The sequence below is a fragment of the Euprymna scolopes genome, chromosome 8 (genome assembly GCF_053919585.1).
Source record: "Euprymna scolopes isolate OS-2025 chromosome 8, ASM5391958v1, whole genome shotgun sequence".
Lineage (NCBI taxonomy): Eukaryota > Metazoa > Mollusca > Cephalopoda > Sepiida > Sepiolidae > Euprymna > Euprymna scolopes.
This window is the reverse complement of record NC_136489.1, coordinates 104,612,770-104,630,774: the sequence shown is the minus strand read 5'-3', so window position 1 is coordinate 104,630,774 and position 18,005 is coordinate 104,612,770. Positions and strand designations below refer to the sequence as shown.

The window sequence follows — 18,005 nt, the reverse complement described above, 5'->3', positions numbered from 1 at the left end:
GCCTAGACAAGATGTATATCTGCAAAGCTGTATCTTTGTCTAACTTAGAAGCAAGTTAATGTCTAGGAGGGACTTTTGAGAAGCAGCAGAAGGGTTGATAGTGTTGTAGAAGAGTACTGGTGCCTGATCTTTCTTGGAAAAGGTGTGAGTCCGGAAAGTGAAAAAATAAAGATGTACTTCGGACATAATTATTTTTTTTAGTTAGTTAGTTATTAAAAATGTATGGCTTGCCATACATTTTGATAAAAAAGGGGTGGAGGAATGTTAAAGAGCATCTCTCCCCCCCTCTCTGGCTTTCTTACTCTTTCTATTTTCTCTCTGTGTGTCTCTATTAGAGAATAGAGAGAGGGAGAGGGAGAGGGAGAGAGAGAGAGAGAGAGGTGAATAACGTGGACAGTGGACACGTTTGCAAAAGAAGGGTCAGCTGACCAGATGACGTGGTATCATGTGATGAGGTTAGCTGATTCTTTCTTGGCAGTTGGGTTTTCGGGTGTTGAATAAGACAGACGGCTTTTCAGCTGTCCCCCCCCCCCTGGGCTGGGGAGGACGCTGACGTGTATCATCAAACAAGCAAGGTTCACCTCCATTCTGTGTCGACCTTTGGAAGGTGAATAAAAACATAAAAACCTTAATTGTCATCTTGGAGTGAATTCTTCATCCAACAGGCCAGCTCCCCTCCAAGAGACAATGAAAACCAGAGGAACAACCGACGACACATGAATAAAGGTATGTTAAGAAATACATGTCCACAAACACACACCCACAAAGATATCAAAAATAAAACCATTAGAAACTAGACGATCACGTACACGAATCTCCTTGACAAAATCTCCTTTATGACTCCCCCGAATATATAACATAATTACAAGTTTCTCTAAGGTTCAATTTCTTGTTAAGATGACTTCAGCATAAGCCGTCAATTGACTTTTCTAATAAGAATCACTGTTAATATGCTTAATATAAAAATATTTTGCAGCTATATCAACACCAGGACCAGGTGTAACTACATCAGTACCAGCAAGGTCAACACCAGCACCAGGTGCTACAACGACAACTGCAGGTGTTCCACCACCATCTCCTACGGTAACAACACAACCACCAGGTATATATTCCAATTTCCTATGTCTCTACACACATGTCTCTCTGTTTATATGCATAAACATCTATTTCGTTTTTAGCCTATAATTTATCTGTTTTTGCCACTGATGCTAAAGTATATGTCACTGTCATAAACTCTAAAAGGATCTAAATTTGCAATTTTAGAAATTAATCTTCATTTTTATTAATAATTTCACTAAATTAAATCAAAAGAATATGCTAGTTGCTATGTAGAACTGGAAATAACTATGTTTATCTTACAAAAATTGAACACTAAATTAGATGAATATTTAAATGTAATTATTTTGAAATTTTCTTAAATATACCCTAGCATATATCACAGCAGATTTTTATATTTGAGGGTAATATAAAGATACTAATGAAATTCCTGAGAGCAATAACTTTTCACTTCAAACTGTGTATATTGATAAACCATGTATATATTAAACTCATATAATTTACATTTCAATATTATATGTTTATTTTTTTGAATATACCAAACTTAATACAACCACACAACCACCATATATATATTTTGAATAATATATTTCTGCACACATACATCTCTATTTTCTAGGCATAAACATCTATTTCTTTTTTTAGCTCATAATTTATCTGTTATCTAAAGCACAAATATATGTTATTTTCATAAAGTCTAAAAGGACCTAACTTTGCAATTTTAGAAAAATTTTTCAGTTTGTAATAAGTTCACTAAATTAAATCAAAAGTATATACTTGTTGATATAATCAAATATATTCTCACAGCTTATACGGCATTTTTCAAGTTTCTCTTATCTATTTTTCTCAATGTGCATGTTCCAAGTCAAAATTCTCAATAGACAAATTGACAAAACTACCAGCTTTTGACGATTTTAATTTTTGCTTAACTCTTTCCTCATAGTGACGTGTACACTTTTGGAAGGGATGGATGATGATATTGTATTGCCTGATAGTGCTATTACATTGGAACCGAGTGGAAATCCCGGAGACATCAGACCAAGTGGTACTGGATGGTTAACATATACACAACAAGACAGAGTGGTCACAATCACGGTTGGAGATTCGATGACAGGTGGCGGTGTAATTCAGCTTATCGATACAGATAATGTTCAAAAATACCTTGTTGAATTTCTGACAACTACACAGGTAAATTTTTACATCTCCTAACGTACATAGCACATTTATTACGTTCTTAGTTTAACGCAAGTATGGCATGAAAAATTCTGTTACCTTATTGTTTTTTAGTTTACTCAATGTCACGTCAAACGTGTATTTCACTTGGCTGATTGAAACCGAAAGTAAACGCTATTTTACATCGTCACCTGTGTTTTACTTTATATTTTATATTGACTTCTTATAATTGTACATTATTACTGTGTTTTCTACAGAAAGTGACTACAGGTGTACCTCTGGCAGAAACTACTCCAGCAAGATTAATACCTACACCAACTAAGGTCACAGCAAATTATAACAAACCTGTCAACATTCCAGCTGGTACAGATGAAACAGTACTGAGAATTACAATTATTCCTAGAAATCCTCAGTTTCCTGTTGTAGTGAAAACTTCTGTTAAACTTTGTATCAAAGAAACAAGTGAGTAATAACGTTTCCTTTATTAAACACAAATCCCTCATTGTGTTGGATTTAAAATGCAGAGTATTATCAGCCCAATATAACCCGATAGTTTGCTGCTGGAGGGTAAGCTTGGTATGTTCTTGATATTTCTACTGATGTTACGCCCAGCTCCCTACATTTATCACTTAAAGTTGATAGGCACATCATCTTTAATCAAAATCATTTACATTATGCCACCTGCGTTTTGTTGGGATTTTTCTGAGGTCTCTGTTTTCGTTATTTCTAAAATGCCAAATCTTCTGTCATCAAATGCTATATAAAATGAGCAACATACATTTTCTTATATATTTAGAAATTTTTTTAAGCATGTAAGAACGATTATTTACTCTGAGCTCGAACTTTGTGCTTAGCTAGTGACCACACCATCACGAGGTGCATCTAAACGCTAACTAATTTACAATTCTTCACTTTTAGGCAAAACACGACCGAGATAGAGAAAGATAGAAAGAGGGAGGGAGAGAACGGAGTATCATATTTAAGCCCAAGTGATTGAAATATTTTTCTTTCAAATCCTGATTTTCCCATTTGAAATATCTAACCACTATCTGGCCCAGAACTATCACTCTCCATCAACTGGAGTCGCTTACATTTTGAGATTAAAACAGCACTGCCTGGATTTTTTGTGTCTCCTTTTGAACAAAAAATACAGGTAAAAGGCTTTAAAATGTGTGGCATGCAAGAGTCCCTACCTATATGACTCTTTATTATTTTGACACAATAAGTCAACGATGCAAGTGTGCATTATTTCTTCAATTTCAATGTAAATTCCTAATTGTCAAAACAAATCTGTCACGTCAGAATGAATATTACTACATTACCTTTTTTTAAAATTAAACGCTAATTTTAACAAATATTAAAATTTAATTATTTCTGAAGTTTGCTCCAACATTCTCTTGCATATAATCACTTCACTTTTATTATATTTGAAGATGGTACAAAATACTAAGTAATTTTATGAAAGCAATAACCTAAAACATTTAACTGTGCATATTGATTCAGTATTTTTTCAGGGTAACAGTTGAAATTATTTAAACTTAAACTATGTAGAATCATTTCTCCTAGCGAATTTCCCAGGTATCTTAGCACTATGTGAAACTAACCTTTTTTATCTGATTTTTCACCCCAAATATGCACAGTACCACTAAGACATAAGGGGCTACTATTTGGGACGAAATTTGCACGGACACACTGTAGGGAGTTGGGTAGCGAAATGTCTATTCACATTACACTTGAACTTCTACATATCAATAGAGTCAGGGAAGCAGGGGCCTGGGAGGGAAATAAGTCTAGCAGTTTGAAAGAAGCTATTTGAGTAGAAGGAGTTCTGGCATCTAGGAATCTTTACAATGTTGGGGTGGGATTTTGCTGTTTGTTGCACTATTTATAAGTTGAATTTCCAGTTGGGTTTGTCGCAGGCATTTATGCTGAGGAGACCCAGTAATTTGAGTCTGTCTGAACACTTTCCATTAAAGTACTTGTAAAACAGGCACAGGGATGCCATATTTCTCTGAGATTTCCATATTTGCTGATGACACCATGCTCTGTAACAGACATGACGGGAAAACAAATGTACACATATCTAAGGAAATGGCTGAAACTTAAGAGGAAGCCATCCAGTCTGTGGTGGACCAAAGTCATAAATGGATGGTAACATTCAATGCTGCTAAGACTAAGCTTATTTCCTTTAATAATTACAAGAAATCTTTTCAGCCACTTATAGCCATGACTAATGATGCGCTACCTGAAATCTTTTCATTCAAATTCCTTGGTTAAATGTTCACAGGGAACATGAATTAGAGCACATATATTGAGGGCATTGCCAAGCTGCTGGGAAGAAGATGAGCTCTCTCTATCATGCTAGAAAATTACTCATGTCCGAGAGTATCCTGTACTTCTACAAGGCCACCATTCGCTTATGCATGGAGTATTGTTGTCACATCTGGGATAGTTAATCTGCTACTATTTTCTCACTCCTATACAGGGTTCAAAATAGAGTCGCCAACCTAATAGGTCCTGCACTGTCAACCAAATTCTAACCTCTGTCCCACTGCCTCAATATTGCCTCCATGTGCCTATTTTACAAGTATTTTAATAGAAAATGCTCTGGCAAACTGCAAGCATATTTAGCAATCGATGTAAATACTCTTGACTAACCCAACAAGCAGAAAAATCCCACTCTTAAACTATAAACATTCATAGATGCTAAAAAGCCTTCTACTCAAATAATTTCTTTTCCCAAACGGTTATATTTGGAAATTCCCTCTCGAGTTCCTGCTATCCTGACTGTAATGACATGCAGAAGTTCAAATGTAATATGAACAGACATTCTGCTGCTCAACTCCCTATTTAGTATCATTGCAAATTTGATCCTACATAGTAGCCCGTTAGGCCCAAGTGGTATTGTGCCTCGTTTAGGGTGAAAAAGCAGTATAAAAAAAGTTATTTGAAAAATAAAAAAAGTTTGAAGGTTTTGCAGTATATATCTTGTATTTCCAAATTCTCATATATTTGTATATGCATAGATGTTGATATTTAAATATGCATATGTCTGTGTATATTTGTATGCTTTTCTATGCATGTCCATAGAAGAATTCCGTTTAAACATTGTATTTGCTGCATAATAATGTTCGATACTAATAAAAAATTATCTTTTCATCGTTATCATATGCCAAACATAATATTATTTACTTTAATTTATCATATTATATAGCAATCGCGACTAAGTTTACCCATTGCATTTCAGTGACATACTGATATTCTCTTTGACATAAGATTAAGCATAACATATTCAGTTATTGTTGTACACAAGAAGGGTCATAAAGAAAGACACAATTTTAGATTTACTTGAAACAAAATATACTAAACAGGAAAATAAATAAAACAAATAAAAAGAATGGTTATACATCAGTCCAACTGCCATGTATGCGTACTTTGTGCATAACGCTGTAAGGTAAGTTCTTCACGTCTTTATAGTAACAGGAAGCATTCATTATTATTTGTAAGATGAGCACTACAACAACCTCCCTCCCAGACCTTAACTTTGCAGGAGTCTCGGTATCATTTTCTCTTTGGGTTGATCCTGATAAGGTCTAACAACTTTTGTTTTTCTTTAGGAGTGTTGCTCTTCTGGGGCTGTTTTAAATATTTCCAGGTCTAAGGTGTCATAAATGGCATCTATTGCTACATGTTCCTGTAACGTACTGTAAGTTTCATCTAAGAGCTGCTTTCTAATTTGATTACTGAGAGCCTCAGATTATGTAGACTATATTTCCGATATTCTTTTCTATAGTAACATATACTCAAAAGAATGTATTGTTTTACATATCTTAAAAAACATCTTTTCACCTGGAATGTACTGATTCTTTGGTACTTTAGATGTTCGCCCATGTTTTGTTTAGGCAGCAATTTTTTAAAATACTGATCTTCATTTTTCGAGCAAACACCAATTCTGCTGGATATAATGAAGATTTATCTTTGTGCTTAGTATCATCCTATACACTCATAAAAATTGCTTTAAGGCCTTTTCTCTAGGCGTGCCGCAATGTTTTAGGAGTTTTTTTAGGGTGTCGATCAAAACGCTTTGCCTGGCCGTTTTAACAGGGATGGTACAGAGAGGTGCTAATGTGTTTTATTTGGAAATTGTTACACAGCACTTCAAAATCAGTCAACGTTAATTGAGTTCTGTTATCAATCATTGATCAAACCCCAAATCAGACCAACAATTCATGCCAGAGGTTTATCATTTCCTATGTAATGTTTTCCATACATCTAAATCATTCTAGCAATTTTATGTAACTATCTACTATAATAAGATAGCAGAACTCTTCTTACGGTCCATCAAAGTTCACATGTATTCTTGAACAATGAGTGTCAATTTCCAACCCTTATTTTTATAAAGTTTTTCAGTAAAAGATGGAGAACTGTGTGGAATAAATGCTTGGTAATAATTTTCTAATCTCAGGAAACTCTTCATAGACGTAACCTTTTAATAGATGACATCTCTTTAATTGTAGTGGTCCATTCAGAATCTGGCCACCTGTCGTCTTTATCTATGATATGACCCAGATATTTGAGTTCTTTCATGAAGAAATCACATTCTTCTTATTTTTATTTTGAGCCCATAGTCCCATATTTGTGAAAACACACTTTGGGCATGTTTCCAGCGTTTCAATACTTTTACTATTTATTAAGATTTCATGTCAGTAAGCGATCGTAAAAATGAAGTTCCTCCAACAAAGTGTCCATAACTTGCTGGAAAATTGTTGGTGCGACTTTGATAGGAAAAGCAAAGATTTCAAACTTTTGTAATCAGCAGCCTGATTACCAAGTGTGCATGACTTGTGCATAATACTGAAAGGTTTAATGTTCCGGTCTTTATAATAAGAGTTTATTTTTCTCCATAAGGCGTACACTACAACAGTTGTTTATAACGTCAAGAGGCACATTCTCCCAGTCTTTATAGTAGGAAGAGTCCATTATTGACCAACAGATAAGCCCCTACAACAGTTAACCATGTTAATTTCCCATCCAAATGATTTTTGCAGATGTGATGATTCAATTTAATCATTCTGGGTTTATCCAATATATAAAGTTGCATTGTCGGATTTTTAAAGTCAGACTCGACTATAATTTATGAAGCAAATGTTGACTTACCTTTTCATTGATAATTTTCATGCTTATTGTTTTTCATGTCCGGGGCAATAAAATAACGTACATAGCTATTTGAAAACTTACTTATACAGATCATACAAATGATTATATAAAATGTTAGCTTATCAATAGCAAATATGAATTAAGAAACGGAAAAAGTATTTTCTAAAATTGAAAAATTAAATAGAATCTGTTTACTTCCAATTTAGATATTTGCAAACAAACTAAAAGTTAAAATAATGCAACTAAATCTCGGACAACACCATAAAGATACCGTTAGTAATTATTAAAGAAGCATTTTATATAACAAAAATTAATTTACTTGAATATTATCACATATATAAAATATATGTTTCTCTACTATTATATAAAATCAACTTTATCTGTGTCTGGATCGATTTTTATGAAATTTCACACAAATTCACTTTATGTATTCGGCAGTGTTCTTAGATAGTGTTCAGCATAAGCTATTAATTGACTTTTCTAATAAGAATAACTGTTAATATGCTTAATATAAAAATATTTTTCAGCTATATCAACACCAGGACCAGGTGTAACTACATCAGTACCAGCAAGGTCAACACCAGCACCAGGTGCCACAACGACAGCTGAAGGTATGCCAACGCCACCTTCTATGTCAACAATAAAACCTCCAGTTTTCACAACGCCAGCTCCTGGTGCAACCACACAACCACCAGGTATATATTTCAATTCCTATGTTTCTGCACACATTTCTCTCTGTTTATATGCATAAACATCTATTTCGTTTCTAGCCTATAATTTACCTGTTTTTACCACGGAAGCCAAAGCATACGTTAATATCATAAAATCTAAAAGGATCTAACTTTGCAATTTTAGAAATTTATCTTCATTTTTTGGATAATTTCACTAAATTAAATCAAAAGAATATGCTTGTTGCTATATAGAAGTGAAAATAACTACGTTTATCTTATAAAAATTTAACACAACATTAGATGAATATTTAAATATATATTTTTTTTAAATTTTCTTCAATATCTCCTAGGATATATCACAGCAGATTTTTATATTTGAGGGTAATATAAAGATACTAATGAAATTCCTCAGAGCAACAGCTTTTAATTTCAAACTGTGTATATTGATAAACCATATATATATATATAAACACATTAATTTACATTTCAGTGTTATATTTTTTTTAATATAACGAACTTTAAACTTTTGCAGTATTTATAAGTTGAATTTCCAAAATCTCATGGATTCTCATATGCATAGATATTGATATTTACATATGCATACATCTGTGTACATTTGTGCATTTTCCATGAATCGTTATTAAGAAATTAGTCATTATATAATTTGAAATAAGTTTCAAGTCATAAGTTTCTGCAATGAATTTAACCGTTAGTTCAATCGAATTTTGTGTAAAGCACAAAAGAAAAGGCAAGGATGTCATTGTTTAAATTTGGATATCTGTGATTTTTGTCAGATTTTACCAATAAGGATTAGACATCAATAATAAATGTTTGCCAAATTTCATTTTATTTGGGAGTATTTTAAGGAAGTACACAGACACAAGTAGCTATACCTTCAATTTGTAAATTCATATATTCTACACCTGCATTTGATTTCTTTTTTTGTCATTAGACACTAATTACAAGTTTCTCTGAGTTTCAATTTCTTGTGAAGACCACTTCAGCATAAGCCATCAATTCACTTTTCTAATAAGAATCACTGTTAATATGCTTAATATAAAAATATCTTTCAGCTATATCAACACCAGGACCAGGTGTAACTACATCAGTACCAGCAAGGTCAACACCAGCACCAGGTGCCACAAGGACAACTGCAGGTGTTCCACCACCATCTCCTAGCGTAACAACACAACCTCCAGGTATCTCAACGTCAGCTCCTGGTGCAACCACACAACCACCAGGTATATATTTCAATTCCTATGTTTCTGCACACATGTCTCTCTCTGTATATGCCTAAACATCTATTTCGTTTGTTGCCTATAATTTACCTGTTTTTGCCACTGATGCAAATGTATATGTTAATTTCATAAACTCTAAAGGGATCTAACTTTGCAATTTTAGAAATTAATATTCATTTTTTTAATAATTGCACTAAATTAAATCAAAAGAATATGCTTGTTGCTATGTGGAACTGTAAATAACTACGTTTATTTTACAAAAATTGAACACTAAATTAGATGACTATTTAAATATATATTTCTTTTTAAATTTTCTTCAATATTCCCTAGCATATATCACAGCAGATTTTTATATTTGAGGGTAATATAAAGATACTAATGAAATTCCTGAGAGCAATAACTTTACACTTCAAACTGTGTATATTGATAAACCATGTATATATTAAACTCATTAATTTACATTTCAGTGTTATCTTTATATTTTTTTTAATATACCAAACTAAATACCTTTGAACTATTTATAAGTTGAATTTCCAAAATCTTCTGGATTCTCATATGCATAGATATTGATATTTACATATGCATATACATATGCTGTATACATTTGTGCATTTTCCATGAATCGTTATTAAGTAATTAATTATTATATAATTTGAAATAAGTTGCAAGGCATAAGTTTCTGTAATGAATTTAAGCGTTAGTTCAATCGAATTTTGTGAAAAGCAAAAAATAATGCAAGGATGTCATTATTTAAATGTGGATATCTGTGATTTTTGTCAGATTTTAACAATAAGGATTAGACATGAATAATAAATATTTATTTAGGAGTATATTAAGGAAGTATACAGATACATGTAGCTATACGTTCACTTTGTAAATTCATATATTCTACACCTGCATTTGATTTCTATTTTAGTCATGAGACACTAATTACATATTTCTCTGAGGTTCAATTTCTTGTTAAGATGACTTCAGCATAAGCTATTAATTGACTTTTCTAATAAGAATCACTGTTAATATGCTTAATATAAAAATATTTTTCAGCTATATCAACACCAGGACCAGGTGTAACTACATCAGTACCAGCAAGGTCAACACCAGCACCAGGTGCCACAACGACAGCTGAAGGTATGCCAACGCCACCTTCTATGTCAACAATAAAACCTCCAGTTTTCACAACGCCAGCTCCTGGTGCAACCACACAACCACCAGGTATATATTTCAATTCCTATGTTTCTGCACACATTTCTCTCTGTTTATATGCATAAACATCTATTTCGTTTCTAGCCTATAATTTACCTGTTTTTGCCACGGAAGCCAAAGCATACGTTAATTTCATAAAATCTAAAAGGATCTAACTTTGCAATTTTAGAAATTTATCTTCATTTTTTGGATAATTTCACTAAATTAAATCAAAAGAATATGCTTGTTGCTATATAGAAGTGAAAATAACTACGTTTATCTTATAAAAATTTAACACTACATTAGATGAATATTTAAATATATATTTTTTTTTAATTTTCTTCAATATTCCCTAGGATATATCACAGCAGATTTTTATATTTGAGGGTAATATAAAGATACTAATGAAATTCCTCAGAGCAACAGCTTTTAATTTCAAACTGTGTATATTGATAAACCATATATATATATTAAACACATTAATTTACATTTCAGTGTTATATTTTTTTTAATATAACGAACTTTAAACTTTTGCAGTATTTATAAGTTGAATTTCCAAAATCTCATGGATTCTCATATGCATAGATATTGATATTTACATATGCATACATCTGTGTACATTTGTGCATTTTCCATGAATCGTTATTAAGAAATTAGTCATTATATAATTTGAAATACGTTTCAAGTCATAAGTTTCTGCAATGAATTTAACCGTTAGTTCAATCGAATTTTGTGTAAAGCACAAAAGAAAAGGCAAGGATGTCATTGTTTAAATTTGGATATCTGTGATTTTTGTCAGATTTTACCAATAAGGATTAGACATCAATAATAAATATTTTCAAAATTTCAGTTTTTTTTTCAGATTTAACAATAATGATTAGACATCAATAATAAATGTTTGCCAAATTTAATTTTATTTAGGAGTATTTTAAGAAAGTATACAGATACATGTAACTATACCTTCACTTTGTAAATTCATATATTCTACACCTGCATTTGATTTCTTTTTTAGTCATGAGACACTAATTACAAGTTTCTCTAAGGTTCAATTTCTTGTTAAGATGACTTCAGCATAAGCCGTCAATTGACTTTTCTAATAAGAATCACTGTTAATATGCTTAATATAAAAATATCTTTCAGCTATATCAACACCAGGACCAGGTGTAACTACATCAGTACCAGCAAGGTCAACACCAGCACCAGGTGCCACAACGACAACTGCAGGTGTTCCACCACCATCTCCTACGGTAACAACACAACCACCAGGTATATATTCCAATTCCTATGTCTCTACACACATGTCTCTCTGTTTATATGCATAAACATCTATTTCGTTTTTAGCCTATAATTTATCTGTTTTTGCCACTGATGCTAAAGTATATGTCACTTTCATAAACTCTAAAAGGATCTAAATTTGCAATTTTAGAAATTAATCTTCATTTTTATTAATAATTTCACTAAATTAAATCAAAAGAATATGCTAGTTGCTATGTAGAACTGGAAATAACTATGTTTATCTTACAAAAATTGAACACTAAATTAGATGAATATTTAAATGTAATTATTTTGAAATTTTCTTAAATATACCCTAGCATATATCACAGCAGATTTTTATATTTGAGGGTAATATAAAGATACTAATGAAATTCCTGAGAGCAATAACTTTTCACTTCAAACTGTGTATATTGATAAACCATGTATATATTAAACTCATATAATTTACATTTCAATATTATATGTTTATTTTTTTGAATATACCAAACTTAATACAACCACACAACCACCATATATATATTTTGAATAATATATTTCTGCACACATACATCTCTATTTTCTAGGCATAAACATCTATTTCTTTTTTTAGCTCATAATTTATCTGTTATCTAAAGCACAAATATATGTTATTTTCATAAAGTCTAAAAGGACCTAACTTTGCAATTTTAGAAAAATTTTTCAGTTTGTAATAAGTTCACTAAATTAAATCAAAAGTATATACTTGTTGATATAATCAAATATATTCTCACAGCTTATACGGCATTTTTCAAGTTTCTCTTATCTATTTTTCTCAATGTGCATGTTCCAAGTCAAAATTCTCAATAGACAAATTGACAAAACTACCAGCTTTTGACGATTTTAATTTTTGCTTAACTCTTTCCTCATAGTGACGTGTACACTTTTGGAAGGGATGGATGATGATATTGTATTGCCTGATAGTGCTATTACATTGGAACCGAGTGGAAATCCCGGAGACATCAGACCAAGTGGTACTGGATGGTTAACATATACACAACAAGACAGAGTGGTCACAATCACGGTTGGAGATTCGATGACAGGTGGCGGTGTAATTCAGCTTATCGATACAGATAATGTTCAAAAATACCTTGTTGAATTTCTGACAACTACACAGGTAAATTTTTACATCTCCTAACGTACATAGCACATTTATTACGTTCTTAGTTTAACGCAAGTATGGCATGAAAAATTCTGTTACCTTATTGTTTTTTAGTTTACTCAATGTCACGTCAAACGTGTATTTCACTTGGCTGATTGAAACCGAAAGTAAACGCTATTTTACATCGTCACCTGTGTTTTACTTTATATTTTATATTGACTTCTTATAATTGTACATTATTACTGTGTTTTCTACAGAAAGTGACTACAGGTGTACCTCTGGCAGAAACTACTCCAGCAAGATTAATACCTACACCAACTAAGGTCACAGCAAATTATAACAAACCTGTCAACATTCCAGCTGGTACAGATGAAACAGTACTGAGAATTACAATTATTCCTAGAAATCCTCAGTTTCCTGTTGTAGTGAAAACTTCTGTTAAACTTTGTATCAAAGAAACAAGTGAGTAATAACGTTTCCTTTATTAAACACAAATCCCTCATTGTGTTGGATTTAAAATGCAGAGTATTATCAGCCCAATATAACCCGATAGTTTGCTGCTGGAGGGTAAGCTTGGTATGTTCTTGATATTTCTACTGATGTTACGCCCAGCTCCCTACATTTATCACTTAAAGTTGATAGGCACATCATCTTTAATCAAAATCATTTACATTATGCCACCTGCGTTTTGTTGGGATTTTTCTGAGGTCTCTGTTTTCGTTATTTCTAAAATGCCAAATCTTCTGTCATCAAATGCTATATAAAATGAGCAACATACATTTTCTTATATATTTAGAAATTTTTTTAAGCATGTAAGAACGATTATTTACTCTGAGCTCGAACTTTGTGCTTAGCTAGTGACCACACCATCACGAGGTGCATCTAAACGCTAACTAATTTACAATTCTTCACTTTTAGGCAAAACACGACCGAGATAGAGAAAGATAGAAAGAGGGAGGGAGAGAACGGAGTATCATATTTAAGCCCAAGTGATTGAAATATTTTTCTTTCAAATCCTGATTTTCCCATTTGAAATATCTAACCACTATCTGGCCCAGAACTATCACTCTCCATCAACTGGAGTCGCTTACATTTTGAGATTAAAACAGCACTGCCTGGATTTTTTGTGTCTCCTTTTGAACAAAAAATACAGGTAAAAGGCTTTAAAATGTGTGGCATGCAAGAGTCCCTACCTATATGACTCTTTATTATTTTGACACAATAAGTCAACGATGCAAGTGTGCATTATTTCTTCAATTTCAATGTAAATTCCTAATTGTCAAAACAAATCTGTCACGTCAGAATGAATATTACTACATTACCTTTTTTTAAAATTAAACGCAAATTTTAACAAATATTAAAATTTAATTATTTCTGAAGTTTGCTCCAACATTCTCTTGCATATAATCACTTCACTTTTATTATATTTGAAGATGGTACAAAATACTAAGTAATTTTATGAAAGCAATAACCTAAAACATTTAACTGTGCATATTGATTCAGTATTTTTTCAGGGTAACAGTTGAAATTATTTAAACTTAAACTATGTAGAATCATTTCTCCTAGCGAATTTCCCAGGTATCTTAGCACTATGTGAAACTAACCTTTTTTATCTGATTTTTCACCCCAAATATGCACAGTACCACTAAGACATAAGGGGCTACTATTTGGGACGAAATTTGCACGGACACACTGTAGGGAGTTGGGTAGCGAAATGTCTATTCACATTACACTTGAACTTCTACATATCAATAGAGTCAGGGAAGCAGGGGCCTGGGAGGGAAATAAGTCTAGCAGTTTGAAAGAAGCTATTTGAGTAGAAGGAGTTCTGGCATCTAGGAATCTTTACAATGTTGGGGTGGGATTTTGCTGTTTGTTGCACTATTTATAAGTTGAATTTCCAGTTGGGTTTGTCGCAGGCATTTATGCTGAGGAGACCCAGTAATTTGAGTCTGTCTGAACACTTTCCATTAAAGTACTTGTAAAACAGGCACAGGGATGCCATATTTCTCTGAGATTTCCATATTTGCTGATGACACCATGCTCTGTAACAGACATGACGGGAAAACAAATGTACACATATCTAAGGAAATGGCTGAAACTTAAGAGGAAGCCATCCAGTCTGTGGTGGACCAAAGTCATAAATGGATGGTAACATTCAATGCTGCTAAGACTAAGCTTATTTCCTTTAATAATTACAAGAAATCTTTTCAGCCACTTATAGCCATGACTAATGATGCGCTACCTGAAATCTTTTCATTCAAATTCCTTGGTTAAATGTTCACAGGGAACATGAATTAGAGCACATATATTGAGGGCATTGCCAAGCTGCTGGGAAGAAGATGAGCTCTCTCTATCATGCTAGAAAATTACTCATGTCCGAGAGTATCCTGTACTTCTACAAGGCCACCATTCGCTTATGCATGGAGTATTGTTGTCACATCTGGGATAGTTAATCTGCTACTATTTTCTCACTCCTATACAGGGTTCAAAATAGAGTCGCCAACCTAATAGGTCCTGCACTGTCAACCAAATTCTAACCTCTGTCCCACTGCCTCAATATTGCCTCCATGTGCCTATTTTACAAGTATTTTAATAGAAAATGCTCTGGCAAACTGCAAGCATATTTAGCAATCGATGTAAATACTCTTGACTAACCCAACAAGCAGAAAAATCCCACTCTTAAACTATAAACATTCATAGATGCTAAAAAGCCTTCTACTCAAATAATTTCTTTTCCCAAACGGTTATATTTGGAAATTCCCTCTCGAGTTCCTGCTATCCTGACTGTAATGACATGCAGAAGTTCAAATGTAATATGAACAGACATTCTGCTGCTCAACTCCCTATTTAGTATCATTGCAAATTTGATCCTACATAGTAGCCCGTTAGGCCCAAGTGGTATTGTGCCTCGTTTAGGGTGAAAAAGCAGTATAAAAAAAGTTATTTGAAAAATAAAAAAAGTTTGAAGGTTTTGCAGTATATATCTTGTATTTCCAAATTCTCATATATTTGTATATGCATAGATGTTGATATTTAAATATGCATATGTCTGTGTATATTTGTATGCTTTTCTATGCATGTCCATAGAAGAATTCCGTTTAAACATTGTATTTGCTGCATAATAATGTTCGATACTAATAAAAAATTATCTTTTCATCGTTATCATATGCCAAACATAATATTATTTACTTTAATTTATCATATTATATAGCAATCGCGACTAAGTTTACCCATTGCATTTCAGTGACATACTGATATTCTCTTTGACATAAGATTAAGCATAACATATTCAGTTATTGTTGTACACAAGAAGGGTCATAAAGAAAGACACAATTTTAGATTTACTTGAAACAAAATATACTAAACAGGAAAATAAATAAAACAAATAAAAAGAATGGTTATACATCAGTCCAACTGCCATGTATGCGTACTTTGTGCATAACGCTGTAAGGTAAGTTCTTCACGTCTTTATAGTAATAGGAAGCATTCATTATTATTTGTAAGATGAGCACTACAACAACCTCCCTCCCAGACCTTAACTTTGCAGGAGTCTCGGTATCATTTTCTCTTTGGGTTGATCCTGATAAGGTCTAACAACTTTTGTTTTTCTTTAGGAGTGTTGCTCTTCTGGGGCTGTTTTAAATATTTCCAGGTCTAAGGTGTCATAAATGGCATCTATTGCTACATGTTCCTGTAACGTACTGTAAGTTTCATCTAAGAGCTGCTTTCTAATTTGATTACTGAGAGCCTCAGATTATGTAGACTATATTTCCGATATTCTTTTCTATAGTAACATATACTCAAAAGAATGTATTGTTTTACATATCTTAAAAAACATCTTTTCACCTGGAATGTACTGATTCTTTGGTACTTTAGATGTTCGCCCATGTTTTGTTTAGGCAGCAATTTTTTAAAATACTGATCTTCATTTTTCGAGCAAACACCAATTCTGCTGGATATAATGAAGATTTATCTTTGTGCTTAGTATCATCCTATACACTCATAAAAATTGCTTTAAGGCCTTTTCTCTAGGCGTGCCGCAATGTTTTAGGAGTTTTTTTAGGGTGTCGATCAAAACGCTTTGCCTGGCCGTTTTAACAGGGATGGTACAGAGAGGTGCTAATGTGTTTTATTTGGAAATTGTTACACAGCACTTCAAAATCAGTCAACGTTAATTGAGTTCTGTTATCAATCATTGATCAAACCCCAAATCAGACCAACAATTCATGCCAGAGGTTTATCATTTCCTATGTAATGTTTTCCATACATCTAAATCATTCTAGCAATTTTATGTAACTATCTACTATAATAAGATAGCAGAACTCTTCTTACGGTCCATCAAAGTTCACATGTATTCTTGAACAATGAGTGTCAATTTCCAACCCTTATTTTTATAAAGTTTTTCAGTAAAAGATGGAGAACTGTGTGGAATAAATGCTTGGTAATAATTTTCTAATCTCAGGAAACTCTTCATAGACGTAACCTTTTAATAGATGACATCTCTTTAATTGTAGTGGTCCATTCAGAATCTGGCCACCTGTCGTCTTTATCTATGATATGACCCAGATATTTGAGTTCTTTCATGAAGAAATCACATTCTTCTTATTTTTATTTTGAGCCCATAGTCCCATATTTGTGAAAACACACTTTGGGCATGTTTCCAGCGTTTCAATACTTTTACTATTTATTAAGATTTCATGTCAGTAAGCGATCGTAAAAATGAAGTTCCTCCAACAAAGTGTCCATAACTTGCTGGAAAATTGTTGGTGCGACTTTGATAGGAAAAGCAAAGATTTCAAACTTTTGTAATCAGCAGCCTGATTACCAAGTGTGCATGACTTGTGCATAATACTGAAAGGTGTAATGTTCCGGTCTTTATAATAAGAGTTTATTTTTCTCCATAAGGCGTACACTACAACAGTTGTTTATAACGTCAAGAGGCACATTCTCCCAGTCTTTATAGTAGGAAGAGTCCATTATTGACCAACAGATAAGCCCCTACAACAGTTAACCATGTTAATTTCCCATCCAAATGATTTTTGCAGATGTGATGATTCAATTTAATCATTCTGGGTTTATCCAACATATAAAGTTGCATTGTCGGATTTTTAAAGTCAGACTCGACTATAATTT

At 32.8% G+C, this 18,005-nt stretch overlaps 2 protein-coding genes across 2 annotated transcripts; both read left to right on the top strand.

Moving 5' to 3' along the window:
* Window positions 1-2,003: 2,003 nt before the first annotated feature.
* Window positions 2,004-2,743, top strand: LOC145283698 (uncharacterized). Its single transcript, XM_080132723.1, has 2 exons — window positions 2,004-2,244; window positions 2,487-2,743. Exons 1-2 carry the CDS (start codon window positions 2,023-2,025, stop codon window positions 2,697-2,699), a joined length of 435 nt encoding a protein of 144 aa, XP_079988849.1. The 5' UTR covers window positions 2,004-2,022; the 3' UTR covers window positions 2,700-2,743.
* Window positions 2,744-12,643: 9,900 nt separating this feature from the next.
* On the top strand, window positions 12,644-13,383 carry LOC145284062 (uncharacterized). The gene is made up of 2 exons (XM_080133137.1): window positions 12,644-12,884; window positions 13,127-13,383. The coding sequence occupies exons 1-2, from the start codon at window positions 12,663-12,665 to the stop codon at window positions 13,337-13,339; spliced, it is 435 nt and encodes a 144-aa protein (XP_079989263.1). The 5' UTR covers window positions 12,644-12,662; the 3' UTR covers window positions 13,340-13,383.
* The last annotated feature ends 4,622 nt before the right edge of the window (window positions 13,384-18,005 follow it).